This window comes from Macaca mulatta, chromosome 3 (assembly GCF_049350105.2).
Source record: "Macaca mulatta isolate MMU2019108-1 chromosome 3, T2T-MMU8v2.0, whole genome shotgun sequence".
NCBI lineage: Eukaryota > Metazoa > Chordata > Mammalia > Primates > Cercopithecidae > Macaca > Macaca mulatta.
The window spans coordinates 38,232,201-38,247,312 of record NC_133408.1 but is presented as its reverse complement, the minus strand read 5'-3'; the positions used below and the strand labels follow the sequence as shown (position 1 = coordinate 38,247,312).

Sequence of the window (15,112 nt, the reverse complement as noted above, 5' to 3'; positions counted from 1 at the left end):
CTTGCCTCCCAGTAGACAAAAGAAATGAAAGGTGTGACCAGATGTCACCACCAGCATCCACCTTCAGCCCTAGGGAAGGCCTCGTGGGGTAGTGGCCTGCGGTGCTTTGGACTGGCACCTGTGGGGCTGGCAGAGCGTCAGTGGCTGGGAAAAGGCCTGCCCGTGCCTTGGCACCATCCAAGTGATCTGAGATTTCCAAACTCAGTGGAGGGCGGGGGTGGCCCAGGGAATCTCCAGGCACTGCTGGCCCCTGCAGCTTTGTAAACAATAAAGGGAAGAGGAAACCCTGGGGTCTGTCTGGGTCTGGATGACGTGTGATTTCCACGCCCTTGCAACTGAGTGTAATCCAAGGTGAGTCTGGTTGAGGGAGAGAAGCCTTCTCCAACCCAAGGCTGGGGCACCCCGGGAAGGCCCCGAGGTGTGTGTTTTCCAGGAAGCATCCTCAGGTGTTTGGGTTTTTCCTTCCAGACACTCAAGACCCCTCCCCAATCCTGGCTCTTCTCCTTGGTCAAGGGTTCTCAAATCAGAGGATGGCGCTCTGCACATCAAAAAGGCAAACCCAGGTCATCCCCTCTCTTGTTTGGGAAACCTTGCTTCCTGCTGGATTTAGGAAAAGGTTTATAAGCTAAGGAGGCTTTGGTGGTGAAAATCCTTCTCGCCTGCACTCACATCCGTGTATGGAATGGCGATGTGTATCGGCACGGGAAAACTTTGGAATACAAAGAACAATGAAATCAGCAACAAGCACCAGGCTAGCTTTCGAGGACACCCAGTCGGGCCTGTGGCAGCCCAGATGACACCTCTGTGAACTAGGAACGCCAGGATCCAAGGTGCCCGCGGTTGATACGGAAGGCCAGCCTGGCAGCCCCTGGGTGTTCCAGGCCCTTCCCACACACCTGAGGCCCTCTTTCTAAATCTCCAGAGATGCCCTGAAAATACGTCCAGCCGCTCTGCCGACCCCATCCCTCCTAGACTCAGGGCTGCCCCTGGTGGTTTGGGATCGCGCTTGGCGGTGGGTTAGGTTTTGCTTCATGGAACCACAAGGTGGGATGCGGGAGGTGCCCGTGGGCGTGGGCTGTCACCCCAACCCTGGCAGCTCAGATTTCCGGGTGGGTGCGGCACAACGCTGGCTGCCTACCTGGTCCCGTTCTTCTTGGAGAAGGTGCTCTTGACATTGAGGTGGCGGCTGCTGAGCTCCAGGGCAGCAAATCCTCCGTTGTCCCGGGTCACAGACTCCTCCATGGTGGAGATTCCCTTTCCTAAAGCCCAGCAGGAGAGTGACAACAGATGTGTTACTGGTGTGGTCACCGCAGCCGCACTGAGCCAGAGCTGGCCAGCGAGGCAGCTCCTGAGTCCTGCCGCATGCAGAGCCCAGAGTCGGGGACACCTGCTTCAGCCCCTCTGAGGGCTGAGCTGGGGAGAAAAGCTAGGTATTGATCACAATGTTGGAGCCAAGTGACAATATTAACATTTCAGTGTTTGTTCTGCCTGATCCCAAAATACCAGTATTCTTGCCACTGTTTTATGAAAATAGACTCAGAATGCATAAACTTTTTTGGACTTTTTTGTTTGTTTTGGTAGAGATGGGGTCTCACTACATTGCCCAGGCTGGTTTCGAACTCCTGGCCTCAAGCAAACCTTCTGCCTCGGCCTCTTAAAGCGCTGGGACTGCAGGCGTGAGCCACTGTACCTGGCCAAGAATGCATAAGCCTTTTAAAAGTCAGGGAAATTAAATATTTAATAAAATAAAAATTCATAATCATTTAGCAAAACAGGAAGTAGAAATAAATGTATGGGAGTGTGACGGCTAAAGAAAGGGTACAGAGCTTCCTTTTGAGGTGATACAAACGTTCTAGAATTGACTGTGGTCACAACTGCACATATCTGTGCATTCACCACTGAACCGTACACTTTAAAAAACAGTAAATTTACAAATATATAGCAAAACATATTCTAAAATATATTAACAGAGCAAATGAATAAAGTTTTGAAAAACCAAACAACATAAAAAAAAATTCCACTAGATTTTGCCATCTCATTCTGCAGGAAAGTCCGAGGCCTCCAAGCCGTCCCCAAGCTTGGCCTGGTCTGTCCACCCTGCCAAACCCCACGTCATCTTCCAGCCCTCAGCCCCTCCCTAACACGGGTTTCTCTCTCGGGGCTCTCCCTCTTGCTGGAAGCACCTTCTTCCAGTATTTTCCGGGCTTCTTAACCCTTCCTGCAGATCACAGCTCAAATGCCCTGAGACCAGAGAGGACCTCCCTGACCACATAAAGTGACCTCTGTTTCTCACGCATATTTGCTTTGAGGTACAGCCTTAAGTCCACCATGCTCCCCGGTGCCCCGCCAGCCCTCAGGACAGCACCTACACACATACCAGGGGCTTGGCAGGTATTTGCTAAGTGTGTTGGCATTTCTAAACCCCAAGAGTCTCCTCTCTGCTGGGACCTGGCCCCCCTTTGACGTGCCTTAAACCTTAATGCTCTATCTGTGTGTAACGGAAGAACACAGCGCAGAAAATGAAAGATGGGCTTGCCTGGGAGAGGGGATTTGGGATGACGAGTGGTGAGCAGGTGGAAACCGAGATCAGAAAGGAATTCAGATGAGGATGGGAGGATAAGGAGCACACGCAGGAAGGGGTGTCGAGTGAGGCTGTCACCGCGGAGGTTTAAGTTTTGCAATGTCTCCTGAGCAGGATGGGAGACATTCTGGTAGATAAGTATTATTTTTTCCAGGCTTCAATTATGATGTTAAGTTAATACTGCAGGGTGCGGCTGAGCATGGGAAGCTGCAGGTCAGATCTGCGTTTTCAAGTCTGTTTTCCAGATGGAGGAGGAGAGTGAAAAGCAGGGAGATTTTCTATGCACCAGACACAGGATTCTGTAATAGCATTAACTCGGGAAAATGACACGCCATTCATACATTGTAAATCCCACAGGAATAAAATCTGATTTACGAACACTTGTTAGAAGTGAATTTATACAGAAAAAAATAAATCCTTTCTTGGAGGGATGAATTGCTTAACATTATAGAAGCAAATAGGGAGGCATTTTAGGTGCCTGGTTTTTTTTAACCCCTTTGGCACAAGGATGGTGGGACTTGTGGCCGGGGTCAGGAACCTACTCTGCCTAGCTCCTTGGCCAACAGGGCTAATGTAGCCAGCTCCTTTTTTTAAAGAATAGCTCATCAGGGATCTGCCTTTCCAAAAAGAGAAGACCCAGTGGATGGGAAAACCTCCAACGAATGAGCTGGGCTCAGGAGGAGGTCTGGCCCAGTGGTAGTGGCGATATCACAGAAGTGACCACGTGCTTGGGCTCAGCTACAGCTCTGGTAGATGCTCTGTGGGATCAAAACAGGCCATAGGCCAGGTGCCGTGCGTGGCTCACTCCTGTAATCCCAGCACTTTGGGAGGCTGAGGTGGGAGGATCACTTGAGCCCTGGGGTTCGAGACCAGCCTGGCCAACATGGCGAACCCCGTCTCTATTTAAGAAACAAGACACAGGCTGCGGTCTAGCACTCAGTTACATTCTGGTTATCCAGAGAAGTGGCCTCATTGATAATGATGAGGTTTTTAAAATTGAGGATAATCAAATGCACAAGCTATGCTAATCTTAAGTGGCAGAATGATGCTTTATGATTGTGAATGTAACCGCCGTCCACGTGGAGAGACAGAGCATGTTTAGCACCTGTGAGGCGCTCTCATGCATCTTCCCTGTTTATACCTCTCCACCAACAGGCAAACCTGGAAACTTCCATTCACTGTGGGTATTCCTGGCCTTCATGTAAATGGAGTTACAAGGTCTGTGCTCTCTGTGGTTGGCTTTACCCTATATTCATTTGTTCCTTTCTCTAATGATAGTGATTCATTCAGCAATAAATGCTTATTAACTGAATGCCTGCTCTGCTGGAGACACAGCTCTGCTCTGGGCCTCAGAGGTCTCAGAGGTGGGCCACAGACATAGGCGAGGTTCAAGCTGCAGTGGGTGAGAAGAACTATGCCATGGAGATGCTTCCATGATAGTCTGTGAGCCACAGCAAAACATCAACATCTGAGGTGTGCCCCAGTCACTGTGTTTATAATATTGCATAGTACAATATGCCACCTGTTTAACACTTTATACTTTTTTTTAATAAGAGACAGGATCTCAGCAGGGCATGGCAGCTCACACCTGTAATTCCAGTACTTCAGGAGGCTGAGGTGGTTGGATCACCTGAGGTCAGGAGTTCGAGGCCAGCCTGACCACCATGGAGAAACCCCGTCTCTACTAAAAATACAGAATTAGCCAGGCGTGGAGGTGCATGCCTGTAATCTCAGCTATTGGGGAGGCTGAGGCAGGAGAATTGCTTGAACCTGGAAGGAGGAGGTTGTGGTGAGCCGAGATTGGGCCACTGCATTCCAGCCTGGGCAACAAGAGCGAAACTCTGTCTCAAATTAAAAAAAAAAAAAAAAAAGAGACAGGATCTTGCTTTGTTGCCCAGGCTGAGTACAGTGGTGTGATCATGGCTTACTGCAACCTGGATCTCCCAGGCCCAGGTGATCCTCAGCCTCAGCCTCCCAAAGTGCTAGGATTACAGGCATAAGCCACCATGCCCAGACACACCTGGCTTTCTAATAGTATTAAAAAATGTGATTAGACCGGGCGTGGTGGCTCACGTCTGTAATCTCAACACTTTGGGAGGCTGAGGCGGGCGGATCACCTGAGGTCAGGAGTTCGAGACCAGGCCTGGCCAACATGGTGAAACCCTGTCTCTACTACAAATACAAAAATTAGCCAGGCGTGGTGGCGGGTGCCTATAATTCCAGCTCCTCAGGAGGCTGAGGCAGGAGAATCACTTGAATCCTGGAGACGAAGGTTGCTGTGAGCCGAGATTGTGCCACTGCACTCCAACTTGGGTGACAGAGTGAGACTGTCTCAAAAGAAAAAAAAAAAAAAAAGCAATTGCATTTGAACAAAGGTACAGAGTGGGGATCTCTGAGGCTGGATGACTCATACACCCTTATCCAAGACATATAGCTAATCTGAGGGCAGGCAGGGTCAGCATCTGGGTCCCGAGGCGTAGAGCGCTCCCTGGGCTGTGCCTGGCTGCCCCCAGAAAGAAAACCTATTGCGTCTCTCTCAGCACCTACAGGCAAATGAAATGGAAAAGCGGACACTGGCCCGGCAGATCCACGAGAGAACGAACGTTGTGTTTTGGCTGAGTAGCATCGTGGGACATGCGAGGAAGGGGCCGGACCTGCACCTGTGCTGCAGTTCTTGTACTTCTTATTCTGCCCGTGCAGGACGAGGGCGAACACCACCAGCAGGATGACGATCAGGCTGGACAGAGCCATCACCAGGAGAAACCACCACTCCTCGTAGAACGGGGCTTCCACTTGAGCTGCGGAAAAGATACGGACACACAGTGATGTGGGGCAGACACTCCAGCTGCAGTCACCTCCCATGGGCCACGTGGGCGGCGGGGAAGGCTGGGGTGGATAACTCCCGGTTACAGGTGAGAGGAAACCATTGTCCAGCCGGGCCGGTGGACTTTTCCCATGGGACAAGCTCAAGAGGCTCCCATGGTCCTCAGCAGGCTTTGGGAATTCAGCAGCCCCCATCTGCCACCTTTTCTGTGGAATCAGGCTCAGGGCTCCTCTGTCCTCCAAGCCGCCCCTGCCCTGGAGACTTCAGTATCTTTGCCCTTGCCCCGACCGTGCCCACTAAAACTGCCCTTCCTACTTGCTCTCTCCTATTTTCATCCGTTTAAAAACACTACCTGATCCGGTGCTATGTAGCGAGATCCCATCTCTAAAAACACAAACAAACAAAAGACAAAACAAACAAACAAACAAACAAACAAAAACCAGCCAGGCACAGAGGCATGTGCCTGAAGTCCCAGCACTGTGGAAGGCTGAGGTGGGAGGATTGCTTAAGCCCAAGAGTTCAAGACCAGCCTGGGCAACATAGCAAGACTCCTTTCTCTACAAAACATTAAAAATATTAGCTAGGTGTGGTGGCACACCTGTGGTCCCAGCTACTCAGGAGGCTGAGATGGGAGGATCGCTTGAGCCCAGGAGGTAGAGGCTGTAGTGAGCCACGATCACACCACTGCACTCCAGCCTGGGTGACAGAACAAGACCCTGCCTCCACAAAACAAGCAAGCCAGCAAACGAAAACGTTGTCTGGGTTAAAGTGAGGACAGAACAAAGCGCCCGGACGTCCTTCTCTCTCCTGGTGCTGGGACATCCCAGAAGACGGCTCCAGGTCCCCTGCCTTCTCCATCACCACCTCCTGCCTGCACACGACACTCACATTCCACCTGTTATACCTCCTCCTGTCTTGCTCAGATTCATCCTTTACATCACCTGAGAGAGATCTTCCTCAGAGAGAAATCAGTTGCCCCCCTGTTAAAATCCTCAGTGGTTCCCATCAGCCGCGGGGTGAACCCTGAGCCCACAAAGCACCCCAGGACCTGCCCCTGCCGACTGCATGTGTGCAGAAGCCCCCACTGGAAACACGCACTGTGTGTATTTCTCTACCTGTTGGCCCCTTCGCAGACCACAAACCCCTAAAGCCTGGGGCTGTGTTTTATTTATTTTCTGCCTCTAGCAAAACCGAGCTGAATGACTGGACCTCTCTTTAGATGTCTTTCTGAGAAATGAATGGAAAAAAATGCATTTAAAGGCAGCTTTGAAGGATGCTCTTCTTCCTTCTGTCTCATTCTGCTCGCTAAGAACAGAAAAGCGGGCAATTGTATCTTGATGGGTGCTGGGTGGTCCCGGCGTCCCATTCAGGGCCTTCTATGGGCCGGGAAGGGGAGTGGGTTCTGTGGCACTGGAAGGCCCTCAGAACACAAAGCCTCTTACAGGCAAAGCCCAAGTGTTGGCCCCCAGCAGCCAGAACCCTTCCAAACACAGCCAGCCGAAGCTTCTATCCTATATCTCACGAATAGGGGATGTGTGCACACCAGGAAGAAAAGCAGGGAATCGGCTTTGGTTAAGGCAGGTTCACAGGGCTCCTTAGGAGGTGATGGTGCTTTAAATCCAAAAGACAGAAGTGGGTTTGCGGGCTGTGCATTCAGTACTCCAACAGCAAGTCTGACAGATGCCACACTGACACCACCGGCCAAGTGGCCCGGAGTGGGCCTGGCCCTAGCACCTGGCAGGAAAGAAAGGCCGGGCTGCTCTGGACGACTCTCACATGGGGCAGGACGTCCCAGCTGCCGGGCCTGGCCTGGTCCTGATGCCAGCAGGTGATGGTTGCTGGCTTCCCTGAAGGATGCGATGAGCTCAGTGCGGTCCAGCTCACAGCAAGGCCAGCTCTGCGTGCGATGGAGTGTCAGAGACGCCTGAGCCACAGGCCCCGGGAAGTGGGGTCAGAGTGCATGCTCTGCATGAGGAACCGGCATGTAGAACTGCTCTGTATCCATTTCTACAGGTAAAGCTCATGCAGCAAATCTTGGATCCCTGAATTGGGATGAGGGGTGCTGGGGGTTCTTCATTCTCTCTACTTTGGGGTACATTTAAAATATTCATAGTGAAAATTAGGGAAATGAGAAATCTGTGCTTTTTCTAAATCTTACTCATTAAAAAATTAAGTCATCAGCCAGGCACCGTGACTCACTCCTGTAATCCCAGCACTTTGGGAGGCCAAGGCAGGCGGATCACTTGAGATCAGGAGCTCGAGACCAGCCTGTCCAACAGGGTGAAACCCCATCTCTACTAAAAATACAAAAATTAACTGGGCGTGGTGGCACATGCTTGTAATCCCAGCTGCTTGGGAGCTGAGGCAGGAGAATCACTTGAACCCGGGAGGCGGAGGTTGCAGTGAGCCAAGATCGTGCCATTGCACTCCATCCTGGGAGACAGAGCAAGACTCCATCTCAAAAAAAAAAAAAAAAAAAAAAAATCAGGGGGTTCTCTGGGTCCCTTTCTCACAGCCCCTCTCACAGAGTGACCCCGGAATTCAAGCATGTTCCCAGGCCAGCGTACCAGGCTTAGGGCCCACGCTCACCCACAGGCGAGCACAGGGTCCTTCCTCCAAACCCATAGCACACAAAGGACGAAGGCTAAGTTCAGTTTCAACAAGTGCGGTCAGTAGCTCAAGCAGCTCTAACGCAGAGGAGAGGAAGAGCTTCTTCCTGATCCCAGGAGGAGGACCAATGGAGCTGGCCCTGCCGGGGCTTCTGGCTGAGGCTCTGCTGCCCCGACCCCGAGGCCTCCCTGCCCTTCGTGCTGCTGAGAGCCCCTCTCCTCAAATGCAGCCCAGCCCTCTCTGAACCCCCAGTGCCCTGGCTCGCAGCCGGTCTGCACAACGGAATCACCGTGTGGTGAAGAAAGTCATGCCTGGAGCCACGGAAGTCACTGTCTGGGGTGAGGGGACAGCGAGGGTGTGTGTTTAACTTTCTCAAGCAACCCTAAGGCACAGCCAGTGTTCAGTCCCTAGGCACATGGGGGGTTGGGGGGGCATGACCACGGACCAGCTTTGCTGCCCCTCCCTCTCCAGCTCCCCCACCCATGGCTCTTCAATGACCAGGACTTTTTCTCCACCACCTTCTGCCTCCTGCAGGTGTCCCTTCCCCTGTGGCAGGCTTCGGGCACCTTCCTGATTCCCAGGCAAGGTCACGGCCCCCGCCCTGTGGGTCATAACCCCTGCCATGACTGCTGACTGCAGACACATCTGTCATCTAACACGGCTGCCCTGGGGGAGGAAGCCCTGCCCTGGCCTTCTCTGCCACTACCCCGAGAGCAGACCTGGTCCTGGACCCAGGGTGGCCTCTGGAGCCTGCAGCACCTCACAGTGACGAGCACGCAAAGAAACGCCCAGCCCGGGAGCGGCAGTACCTCCACCTGCACGCCATCCTCAGGGACGGCGATACTGCTCACCTTGTGCCCAGAGCAGCTACTGTTCCCAGCCCCTCCGCTGGCTCTCTGGGAGGCCCCGGGAAGACATGACCTCTTGTCAGGCACTCGTGGGCTCCCCCATGGCTGCCGGGGTGGTTCTTGTCCCTCCAAAATCACATGTGCTCCCCGGCAAGGACGCACCAGCTAATAGAGGGGCTCGGGGCTCTGCTTTCCTTGGGAATGCCTTTGCCGCAGAGGGGACACTGCGTGACTCACGCTCACGCCTCTGACACTTGCATGTGTCTCTGATTTTAAAAACTACGAGGAAACACATTAGGAATTGCTGGAGCACAGCGTGGACACAGAGCCCATAAGGGACCTTGCTGGTGGTGCTGGGGGAGGCTCCGGGGCCTGGGGTCCTGCCAGAGGGCAGCAGGGAGCTGCCCAGGAGGATGGGTGGCACTGGGGAGGTGTTGGACACTGACACTGCTCTCCCCACCTGCATATTCTCTGAGCAGAACCTCAACCGAGCTGGAGACACCTAAAGCAGCAAGTTCGTGTCCCCTTCGTCCCCCTCGACTCCATTTCTCCCTCTAGTCCTTCAGAAGAAGACAGACCTCCCTGGGAGGGCCTACCTGACACAGCCGTGGAGGGGCTGCTGGGCTCCCCGTAGCCCACCTGGTTCACAGCCACCACCCGGAACTCGTAAGTCACGCCTTGCCGGAGCTTATCCAGGCTGAGGGTGTAGGATGTGGCACTCCGTGGGATGTCCTTCACAAACATGTCCCATAAGCCTTCATCTGCAAGAGGGATGGGGAGGCGAGGGCAGAGTTAGGAGTTCGAACTCCCAGGTGTGAGCCCCACGCACCTGCCCGGTGGGTCGGCTTGTGGCGACCTGGATGAGGCATCAGAGGCACTGGATGCAGAATGAGTGCTGAATGGGGATGGAGTCTCAGTTTTGCAAGTCAAAGAGTGCTCTGGAGACGAATGGTGTGCTGGTTGCAGAACAGTGTCGGTGTGCTCAATGCTACTGAACTTGAAATGGTCACAGTGGGAAATGTTAGGTTATGTGTATCTCACCACAGTAAAATACATGTATGTATGGAAACCTCACATATAGGAAAACATGAATACACTTGAAATTAAAGCCATTAATAAACTTAAAATTAAAATCAGACATAGAGAGGAAGTTAGAGGCACATGAGTTGGGTTCTGAGGCATCTCTCCAGCCACAGAGCAAAAGAAATGTGATCAGTGAGATCTGTCATAAAAAACCATGGCGAGCTGGGCATGGTGACTCATGCCTGTAATCCCAGTACTTTGAGAGGCTGAGGTTACAGGACTGCTTGAGCCCAGAGCTCGAGACCAGCCTGGGCAACACAGGGAGACATCATATATACGCACAATTTTAAAAATTAGCCAGGCATGGTGGCAGGCACCTGTGGTCCCAGCTACTCAAGAGGCTGAAGCAGGAGGATGGCTTGAGCCTGGGAGGTTGAGGTTGCAGTGAGCTGAGATTGTGCCATTGCACTCCAGCCTGGGCAACACAGTGAGACCCTATCTCAAAATACAAACAAAAAAAGAACTTTGCAATTGTTATGACTTCACATTACAACATAAAAAGAAAAAAGGAAAAAAAGAAATAAAAAACTTACGACACTATAACATCAGGGCAGAAAGGGCTGATGGAGCCTGGAGCTAGACAGCCTCTTTGCCAAGCCTGGCCCCAGCAATTCAATTAGCTGTGTGACTTTAGACAAAGAACGGAACCTCTCTGACCCTTGCCTGTAGAATGGTGATAACAAAGGCATCTTCGTCATAGATTTGCTTCAAGGATTAAATAAGTTAATATTTATAAAGTGCTCAGGACAGTGCCTCACACATAGTAAGTGCTGCACGTGTGTTTGTGAAATAAAATATAAATTTAATTCTAAGGAGGTTGTTTGGTAAAAAAGTAGGCTCAGAGGTCAAAATGTTCATTTGAAGTAGCAATCCTTCATGAACTGTATTTGTTTTTCTAGGCTCAGGTATGAGACCTTTTACAAAGCAGGAAATCTGGTGAGGGAAAACCCATTTGGATATGTGTGTACCCATGCTAACTGCCTTATGGGCACTGAGACTGCTCCGGAAACCAACCTTATCACCCACCTGCAATCACCAGGTACGCTCAGATGGATTAGCCCAACAGTAAACAGGCAGAAAATTGCTATTGTATCAGTCTGTATTTGCAGAGGATTTAGAATTTGCACCGACTAAGTCCTTACAGTCACAGGTTAACGAGGAGTAGACACGAATGAGATTTGAAAGGTACAAATCTCTGCACTGGCAGAAAAGTAGTGTAACACTGATCTTCCCTCCCTCCCTCCCTCTCTGCTTGCTTTCTCTCTCACTCTTTCTTTCTTCTTCCTCCCTTCCTCCTTTCCTTTTTTTTTTTTTGAGACAGGGCCACACAGGCTGGAGTGCAGTAGTGCAATCACAGCTTACTGCAGCCTCGAACTACTGGACTCAAGCGATCCTCCTGCCTCAGCCTCCTGAATAGCTGGGACTACAGGTGCATGCCACCATGCCTGGCTAAGTTGTTAATTTTTTTTTTTTTTTTTTTGTAGTGACAGGGCCTCTGTATGTTGCCCAGGCTGGGCTCGAACTCCCAGACTCTAGCCATCTGCCCGCCTTGGCCTCCCAAAGTGCTGGAATTATAGGCGTGAGCCACTATGCCTGGCCATTATTTCTAAATATTCTCATTTACAGCCATTTCTCACCAAGACGCTCATCACCATTAATAGTGTCAGAATGGCAAGCCAGAGCCTAAGCCTACCTTCTTCCTCCTAGGATGCTGAGGTTCACACACAGATTGCTGGCTGTATGTAGTTTATGCTGGTTGTATGTGGTTTATATTGTCGTACGTGAGTTTGGCTTAAGAATGGTCAGGGAAGGCTTCTGCATTTACTCTGCACAGGCCTCCTCTTGGCCTGGGGAACTGCTGCCCCCTCCTCCCCTGCCTCACTCCCTTATTCATCCACAAATGCTGTCCACTCTTTGGTTAGGCCCTGTGCCATCCATCAGGGAATCAGATGAGACTGCTGTTGACTGCTGTTCTAATGAGCTACCCACAGCCAGTGGACAGGGGATGGTGGAAAATCAAGAGTCCTTTCCTCATCTTTTTGAGGCCAACCTCGACCCCACCCCACGTTCCAGGAAGGGACGGCTGCTTCCACCAATGGGCTTCTAAAGCCCATCTGCACATTTACCTGCCTGTTCACACCATCAGGCTTAGCATCATCCAGCCACCCATCCATCCATGTAACCATTCATCCATTCCATTCTTCTTGCCTTCCGTCCAGCTATCATCTATCCATCCATCCTTCCATCCATCTTTCCATGATCCATCCTCCCATGTAACCATCCATCCATCCATTATCCATCCATTCTTCCTTCCTTCTCTCCATCCACCATCCATCCATCCATCCAGCCACCCAACCATCCATGTAACCATTCACCCATTCCATTTTTCCTTCCTTCCCTCCGGCTATCATCTATCCATCCATCCTTCCATCCATCTTTCCATGATCCATCCATTCACCCATTATGGGTTACACCCATGTAACCATCCATCCACCCATTATCCATCCATTCTTCCTTCCTTCTCTCCACCCATCCATCCATGTAACCATTCATCCCTTCCATTCTTCCTTCCTTCCATCCAGCCACCCATCCATCCACGTAACCATTCATCTATTCCATTCTTCCTGCCTTCCCTCCAGCTATCATCTATCCATCCATCCTTCCATACATCTTTCCATGATCCATCCTCCCATGTAATCATCCATCCACCCATTATCCATCCATTCTTCCTTCCTTCTCTCCATCCACCATCCATCCATCCATCCATCCATCCATCCATCCATCCATCCATTTTTCCTTTCTTCCTTCCATTCATCCATATAACCTACCTTCCTTCCTTCCTTCCCTCCCTCCCTTCTTCCTTTCCCCTGCCCTCCACTCCCCTTCCCTCCCCTCCCCTGCCCTCCCTTCCCTTCCCTCTAGCCATCCATCCATCCATCCATCCTTCCTTCCTTTCATCCATTCATTTATCCACCCACCCATCCATTCATCCACCCACTCACCAATCCACCTATCCATCCATCATCCATTCATCCATCCATCCACCCACCCACTCATCTACCTACCCATCCATCCACCCACCCTTCCTTCCTTCCTTCTTTCCTTCCTTCCTTCCTTCCTTCCATCTATCCATCCACTCACCCACTAGCCACCCACTCAGCCACCTACCCATCCATCTGCCCACCCACCCTTCCTTCCTTCCATCATCCATCCATTTTTCCTTCCATCCATCCTCCCATCCTTCCCACCCCCAACCCCCCCATTCTTCTTTGTATCCCAAGGCCTTTCTCAGGGTCTAGTACAGCAGGCTTTCAATAAATAACAACCACCACTATTTTATTTACTGCTTACTATGAGCAAGTCAGTATTTTAAGGACTTTAAATATTGAATGAATTGTATTTTTCCTCTAAAAAGATAGGCAAATTTATGTTGTAATAGACACTAAAGATCAAATACAGACTCATAAACTGGGTGTTGCTTAAAGCCATTGAAATTAAAGCACTAAGAAAGTGAAGGATTTCTTCAGACCGTTCTGAGAAGGTCTGAACACCTCTGGAGTGGATTCTCTGAATGTCTTTTGCATTAATGTTTCTGTAATGCTTTCCTGCTCCTGAGGAAAAAAAAATGATTCTCCCTTCCTGTACCATCACCTAAAGGCCACATTTTATTTTAAGCGCTCTGTCATAGCTCCACGAATTGTGTACATTTTTCATAATAACATTTTAAAATATTGATACAGAATCTTAACGCAGAACAATTTATTTAGCAATCCATTTACACTCAAAAATGTTGGGGGAGGGGGAATGTCATACCGAGAATTTCCTTCTGAATTAACAGAAGAAAATGCTCCCTTTTTTATTCTGCTTAATTCTGCCTTTCCCAAATTAGCATATATTCCACTAGAGCTATAATTCACCAGGCTACTTATCTTGTACTAATATTTACACCATGATCACGAGTGGGTAAGAAAAAAATCTGGCAGCTGGTAAGGCGTCCACTCTGTTTCTCAACTGTGGATTATTTTTCTCATTTGTATTACGTTGTTAAATATCTCAATAAATCAATGATGGAGAAAAGTATCTCTACAAATTAGGGGGAAAATAACATTACAGAACTATTAGCAAAAATGAGATTTGTGCAACCGATTTTTCCATGCTCTGGACAGTCCCCAGTGCCTGGATTTCCATCTCAATCAACACTCGAGAGGACAGCAGGGCCTCATCCCTTTTAAAGGCAATTCTGGGCACACAGTCAGCCGCTTGTCAATCACCCAGGCTAGGCTCAGCCCTCTAGGATGTCTAGAAGAGCCAGCCTGGTTTCTCTTCCCCACTGAACGAGCTGTGCTGCCATTGCAGGAAAAGCAAGGGCCAGGCACGGTGGCTCACGCTTATAATTCCAGTACTTTGGGAGACTAAGGTAGACAGATCACGAGGTCAGGAGTTCAAGACCAGCCTGACCAACATGGTGAAACCCTGTCTCTACTAAAAATACAAAGATTAGCTGGGCACAGTGGCATGCACCTGCAATGCCAGCTACTCAGGAGGCTGAGGCAGGAGAATCGCTTGATCCCGGGAGGTAGACGTTGCAGTGAGCTGAGATTGCACCACTGCAGTCCAGCCTGGGTAACACAGTGAGACTGTTTCAAAAAAAAAAGAAAAAAGAAAAGCAGTGCCCAGCTGGAAGAGAACTGTCGTGACCCCTGAAAAGCCACACCCCCAGATCACTGATCCCCCAAAATGACTGATACAGGCATCGAGCCCCCTGCTGAGGCCCAGGCTTTGAACTTCCTGTGGGGCAATGTCCACCTCTGGGCTGGACCTGCCACTTGATGTCTGTGGAAGAAGGAGGTGCCCTCGCGATGGAGTGACTGCAAATCACACGTGTCTGTTGTGCTTGGTCTTTCCTTCCCGGCTGCCCGAAAGAACACCTTCCTGGACTCTTGTTACTGAAGCACCATTGGATAAATACCACTAAGAAAGTGGGAAGCCACTGACAAAGGGACTTTGCAAAATACTCCTAAAGAAGCCACACTGTCACCACAACCTCCAATCCTGTCCACCTCAGAAGGAAGGCTGAGTGGGAAACAGCAAGAGCCCATTCAGCTCCCCATTGAGGTGGCTTTTCTTTAAAGAATATAAACTATGCATCTTCATTTTTTATGGTGT

The 15,112-nt window shown here is 50.5% G+C and overlaps 1 protein-coding gene across 4 annotated transcripts in view; it reads right to left on the bottom strand.

Moving 5' to 3' along the window:
* Nucleotides 1-15,112, bottom strand: part of SDK1 (sidekick cell adhesion molecule 1) — a 964,538-nt gene that overhangs the window by 23,138 nt on the left and 926,288 nt on the right. For 2 of the 4 annotated variants that reach the window (XM_077996063.1, XM_077996061.1), the window contains 3 exons: nt 9,460-9,624; nt 5,236-5,379; nt 1,139-1,259 (listed from right to left, as the gene is read on the bottom strand). In XM_077996063.1, coding sequence (XP_077852189.1) covers nt 1,139-1,259; nt 5,236-5,379; nt 9,460-9,624 — 430 coding nt within the window. The remainder of the gene's footprint in view (nt 1-1,138; nt 1,260-5,235; nt 5,380-9,459; nt 9,625-15,112) is intronic. The other 2 variants (XM_028845525.2, XM_077996062.1) reach the window with 1 other exon arrangement.